General features: G+C 39.9%; 1 protein-coding gene across 1 annotated transcript; it reads right to left on the bottom strand.

Annotated features, from left to right (window-relative positions):
* Positions 1 to 3,063: 3,063 nt before the first annotated feature.
* LOC128041736 (uncharacterized) lies at positions 3,064 to 4,092 on the bottom strand. Its single transcript, XM_052632038.1, has 3 exons — positions 3,901 to 4,092; positions 3,658 to 3,846; positions 3,064 to 3,387 (listed from the first exon to the last, which is right to left on the bottom strand). Exons 1-3 carry the CDS (start codon positions 4,090 to 4,092, stop codon positions 3,064 to 3,066), a joined length of 705 nt encoding a protein of 234 aa, XP_052487998.1.
* Positions 4,093 to 6,750: the final 2,658 nt, after the last annotated feature.

Genomic DNA, 6,750 nt, shown 5'->3' with positions numbered 1-6,750 from the left:
GTGTTTCGAGTGGATAACTGTGTACTGATATTCGTATATTATTCATATGGCAATATTATTCTACTATTACTCGATTTATTATTGAGTTGTCAGTAAATTGATGATGAGCTCCTATTAGCATTATAGCTTGATATATGATCTCGTGTGGTTATATTCAAATGTAACACGTACTCGTTTGTGTATAATTCACCTATTATGGATTATGGTTAACAGGAAACACTGAATGCAACACCCCAAACTCGGCCCAGACATTATGGTCGGATCTAGCAATGTCACACGATAGGGTGTTTGAAAACCGTGTTGTCGCATTAAAATCATTTCCATTGAATTCCTTATCTTAATATCTTATTAGTTCCAAAATTGTGTTGCTCATCTAATCGATAGTTTCAAAATGTTATTCGTTTGCGGAAGCTTTCAAAATAGATTAAACAATCGTGTGTATAGGAAAAACATATGTTTCCCTTGAAAACTGATGTTTCCTACTACTAGCAGTTGTAATCCGTAAGGTAAAGATAATTAAAACCCTAAACCAAAGACCGAAAGTCCAATTACAACCAAAAAACTTAGCCAATGAAAATAGACTAGAAGTAAAACAAATTATCGTAAATATGGGTTAAAAACCATGAAAGTCCCAAAACCGTGGTCACCGCCGAGTCCTCCGCCGCATCGATCCGTCTAGATCTGGGAATAACCTGTGCACATTTAAACAAAATGGGTGAGTTTACGAATACCCAATGTGTAATCCCACAGAAAACAAACAATAGCAAATCACAGTGCACAGTTAAAGCAGTCCTTGGCCTAAGCCCTTTTTCAGTATCAGTAACAATTTGGGTCTTAGCCCATCTCAGTATAGTATCAAATATGTAGTAGGGTCTTAGCCCATCATAGTATTAGTATCAAATCTGCAGTAGGGTCTTAGCCCATCACAGTATCAGTATCAAATATCCATAGGGCCTTAGCCCATCATAGAATTAGTTTCAAATACGCAGTAGGGCCTTAGCCCATCACAGAATCAGTTTGGGCCTTACCTCATTCAGATACAGTCTCAAAAATACATTAGGGCCTTGGTCCATATCAGATACAGAATGCAAATACAGTAAATCAGAATCCTACCAACCAACCTCTACACACCATCTCTGTCCAACCCAACACATAATGTGGGGAATAAATCAACCCACCCATCCCTCCACATCATGCTGTACCGAAATGTGGCACATAATCAGAAGGTTGCAACTAAGCTACTAGATAATAGTCTTAATAGCCTTTCTGACACTTCCTCCAAATATCATCAACCCACCCCGATGCAATGCAACATACAAAATATGTCATGCCATTATGCAATTAATAGTACATACATTTAGATATCATAAGTCATGCTCGGTATAGAAGTCAGAAAGACATATCACACATATAGGGGTCTAAGTAAAGCTTACCGACCCTACAATAGGTCCACAGTCGACTTGGGCGACCTATGCAACCTTATAGAAATTTTTAGAAAAATGGGCTCACACGCCTATGTGGCCCACCCGACCAAAATTAGCCTCGGCCACATGATCCATTTTTAATGTAACCCGTGCTAGTTGATTATTCATATATGTTTTTACTATTTACTTATATGTTCCTTCAAAGCTGTCTACTTGAGTCACTATTACTAAATTATTTATATCTTGAGCTACAGAATTCCGAATTCAGATCCAATTAATGTTCTTGAAAGTAGACTAAAATACCTTTCTACCATAAAATTTTAAGAATTTTTGGCTTAGCCAATAAGTACAGTAAAATCTTCAAACATACCCCTGTTCTACTGTCTGACAGCTTCGACCCTTCTTTTCTAAAAATTAATTATCTCTTACTACAAAATTTGGATGATGTTTCCATTAGTTTCTATTGAAAATAGGCTCATTAATAATTTAAACATGAATATTTTAACCCCTAATTATTTTTCTCTAATTTTTGATAATTTTCCAAAGTCAGAACAGGGGAACTCGAATTCATTCTGACCCTGTCTCACAAAGTTAATTATATCTCACTATTTAAAATTCCATTACTTACATCGTTTCTTTTTTGAGAAACTAGACTCAATAAGTTTAATTCCATATTTTTTTCATCCTCTAATTCATTTTCCATAATTTATGGATATTTTTCAAAGTTAGCCTACTGCTGTTGTCCGAACATCAAGCAATTTCAGCTTTTCGCCGAATCCTTTTTTTTTTTTTTTGCATTTTGGGTACACACCTGGTTTCAATTGAAGCTAAAAAGATCCTCGAGCACTCCAAAACCTATTTTCGACCATCTAAAAACCAATTTTAGTAACTTAAACCGATACAATAATGAAATCGCACTTCCTCGGCACCGGTTGGAATCCACAACCGCCTAAGGGTCTCCTATACACGAAATAATTCCATTAATTATTGATTCAAGGATATCGAAACTAAAACACGCTTACCCAACTTATCGAAACTAATGAAATCGATGGTTGTACCCAAAGAGACGATTTGCCAAAATAAAGAAAACAAAAAGAGTGGGGAAAGAGAAGAAAATTCGGCTATAAAGACAAAAGGTGAAATTTAGAAAAGCAAAGAAAAAAACTGGCAGAGGATGGAGTTAGACGTCGGTTAAAAAGATGACTTTTGGGGAAACTGATTTACTCAATCTCACTACCCACATTATCTCAACCACCCTCTATTCAGTTATCAATTATAACTTAAACTCTTAGTTACCAAGCCGAGCAAAAATAACTCTCTCTTGCCCAAGCAGAGATTCGAACCCCTGCCTTCCAGCACACTAACACTCCGCTTAACCGCCAGACCAGTAGGCCCATTCTGTTATATACTTAGAAACATTTAAATAAAAGCCTATTGGACAAAGTTAAGGTTTTACTCAAAAAAATCCAAAAAATTTTCCCAAAGGCATGACTTGAACTTGGGACCTCCCAAACACTCCCAGAACACATAACCACTAAAGCTGACAGATATTTGTTTCTCACATTCAGAATACCCAAAATTAAAATTTTGGGGGGTTACAATTCTACCTCCTAAAGAAAATTTCATCCTCAAAATTTACCTAATCAAAAAAATGAGGACACCGCTGACACATCGCATCCTCAAGCTCCCACATGGCCTCTTCAGTGCTATAACTACGCCATAAAACCTTTACCAATGGAATGAATTTCCTTCTTAGAACCTTAACGTCACGATCCAGAAGATGAACTGGCTTTTCCTCAAAGGTCAAATCTGGCCTAACCTCGATCTCTTCAACAGGGACAATATGAGTAGGATCAGAGCGGAAGTGCCTCAACATGTCCTCCAGTATATGAATCATCCTCTTAGACTGACCATCAGTCTCAGGAGAGAATGCAGTACTGAAGTCCAACCTTGAACCCAGAGCCTAATGTAACTTCCTCCAAAACAAAGACGCGAAACGAGAATCCCTATCAAAGGTGATTGAAATTGGTACTCCATGCAGTCTCGCTATCTTAGAAGTATAAAGCTTCGCCAGCTTCTACAAGGAATAATCAGTACGAACCGATATGAAGTGGGCAGACTTGGTCAATCAATCCACGATGACCCATATTGAATCCTTCTTAGTGGGTGTCAGAGGCAACCCATTAACGAGATCCATAGTTAAACGCTCCCATTGACAAAGAAGAATCCTAACCGGCTGCAGCAAACCCAAAGGTAACTGATGCTCAGCCTTAACCAACTGGCAAGTTAGACATCTGTCCACAAAATTAGTATCCTCACGTTTCAACCCTGGCCACCAATATATTTCACGGAGGTCTCGGTACATCTTATTTTCGCCAGGATACATAGCATAAGGTCTATTATGCGCCTCTCTCAGTATGGCCTATCTCAAATCAATATCATTCGAAACATAGATTCTCCCACGGAAATAGAGTACCCTATCACTGTTTAGTCCAAAATTCGTAGTACTACCACCCTCAATCTGTCGGACCCGAAGACCCAATGACTCATCCTCAAACTGCTTACCCTTAATCTGCTCAATCCATGACGGCTTAACCTGAAGCTTGGCTAATAAACTACCATCATCAAATAAACTTAGGCGAGCAAATATCGCCCTCAAATCAGTCATAGCTCTACGGCTTAGTGCATCAGTCACCACATTGGCCTTACCAGGGGGTACTCAATGGTGCAGTCATAGTCTTTAAGAAGCTCAATCCATCTGCGCTGCCTAAGATTAAGTTCCTTCTGAGTGAGAGGATACTTGAGCCTCTTATGATCAGTGTAGATGATACACTTCTCACCATACAAATAATGCCTCCAAATTTTCAATGCGAATACCACAATGGCCAACTCCAAGTCATGCGTCGAATAATTTGCCTCATGGGTCTTAAGCTGACGAGACGCATAGGCTACCACCTTACCATCCTACATCAACACACATCCCAAACCAACATGTGATGCATCACTATAAACAGTGAACTCCTTTCCAAGCTCCGACTGTATCAGAACAGGGGACTCAATCAGTACAGTCTTGAGCTTCTCAAAGCTCTCTTGCTGCGCATCAATCCAGTTAAACGGCACACCCTTACGTAGCATTTTAGTCAAGGTGCTGCAATCAATAAAGAACCCTCTACAAATCGTTGATAATATCCCACTTGTCCTAGAAAATAGCGAATCTCAAACACGTTCCTAGGCTACTTTCACTCCAACACAGCCTTAATCTTTCGAGGACCAACTTGAATCCCCTCAGTCGAAACCACATGACCAAGAAATGTCTCCTCACGTAGCCAAAACTCACATTTACTGAACTTAGCGTAGAGTTGATTTTCCCTCAAAGTCTGAAGAATGACTCGAAGGTGCTCATCATGCTTATCCTCAATCCTCAAGTAAACCTGTATAACGTCGATGAATACCACCATAAACTGATCCAGATAAGGCTGGAACACTCGATTCATTAATTCCATGAAAGCTGCTGGTGCATTAGTCAGTCCGAATGGCATCACTAGGAACTTGTAGTGACCATCACGAGTCCTAAACACCGTCTTATAAACATCAGCCTCTTTAACCCTTAATTGATGATATCCAAATCAGAAGTCAATCTTGGAGAAAATTGAAGCACCTCGAAACTGGTCAAACAGATCATCTATCCTCGGTAGGGGGTACTTCTTCTTAATGGTCATCTTGTTCAGTTGCCGGTAGTCGATTCACATCCGCACGGATCCATCCTTCTTATTTACAAACAGTACCGGTGCTCCTCACGGAGACATACTAGGGCGGATGCACCTACGATCCAATAACTCTTAAATCTGAGCCTTAAACTCTGTAAGCTCCTTCAGTGCCATTCGATAGGGGGCGATAGACACCGGAGCTGTACCAAGAAGGAGCTCTATCCCAAACTCCACTTCACAATTCAAAGATAAACCTGATAGCTCCTCAAGAAATACGTCGGGAATATCCTTTACCATTTTGATATGCTTAACTATAGAGTCCCTAGAATCCAAAACACTTACATAGGCCAAGAATGTCTCACATACCTTATGAACCAACTTCTCTACCACTAGTGCAGAGATCACATTAGATAAGTTATTTCGACGTTTTCTAATCATGACTACCTCCATATCCTCCTCGACGATTTTCGCCTTCTCGACCAGGGCAGCAAGATCTCACTCCCTCTACGGGGCTATTAAAACTCTCAAATTATCTCTGAGGTTATCCTCAAAGTAGACACAATGCTCATAATCAGTCGCCACCATGCCTCGTGCATAGTGGCTCAATCTTAAAAACTTGACCTCATACTCGGCCACTAAACGATCCCCTTGTGTGAGATTTAGAAACTCATGTCTTCTAGTGTCAATGTAACTTGTCCCCATATATTTACCTTGACAAGCAGACTTATAGAATTCCCACGTCAGTCGTTCGGGCTGAGTGCCCTCCTTAATGGTCAGCCACCATTGGTATGCTTCATCACGAAGCAAGGAAATAGCCCATTTCAATTTCTGTCCTGAGCTAAAGTCCAGATCGTCCATGATTCTTTCTGTGGCGTCCATCCAGTACTCGGCCATGCTTGGGGCAACTCCAGTGACACTCGTGAGTAGCTCAGCCCCATTGGACCGGAGTCTTTTCGTAACCGACCCTTGGCCTCTAGATCCAGTGTTGGGCTCAGCGACCCTCTCTACTATCCTCAACATAGCCTTGGATAAGGCGTCGTCCCCGGCCATGCGATCATGAGACCCAGTCTCTGTAGCAAGTGAAACTGGCATCTCACTCTTATACAGATTTAGCATGCTGCCTAACGACGAGGACTCAGTTCGATCCCCTCTACGGCCTCTACTTCGGCCTCTAGTACCCCTTCTGCGGATACCTCGTGCACTCATCGCAAAATTCGTAGCTTATCTATGTTACCTGTTTTATGAATCAGTTACAGTTTCGATATCTATTAGTAGATATTTTATGCAAAATAGTATCAGAAGTTTAGAGTTTGTCATCACGAATCGTAGTCTTACTACGGCTTTCAGTTTCGCTAATATTTTCAATATACACTAGGTAAAGTGTTTTCAGTATAGTTTACTACCTATAGTAGTTTTAGAATATACTATCCATAATAGTTTCAGTTTGAAATAAATTACAATTCAGAATACTTGTTCAGTAAAAACATTTCAAATTATTTGGAAATCAATCAATTTTTGGAATGTCCAATTTTTATAAAACCCATAATCCATATTCGAGTTTTGTAACCTGTCTCAGATACCACTAAATGTAACACCCCAAACCTGACTCAGACGTTATG

The sequence above is a fragment of the Gossypium raimondii genome, chromosome 6 (genome assembly GCF_025698545.1).
Source record: "Gossypium raimondii isolate GPD5lz chromosome 6, ASM2569854v1, whole genome shotgun sequence".
Lineage (NCBI taxonomy): Eukaryota > Viridiplantae > Streptophyta > Magnoliopsida > Malvales > Malvaceae > Gossypium > Gossypium raimondii.
Note: the sequence above shows the minus strand (reverse complement) of the source record. Positions and strands in the feature narration are given on the sequence as shown.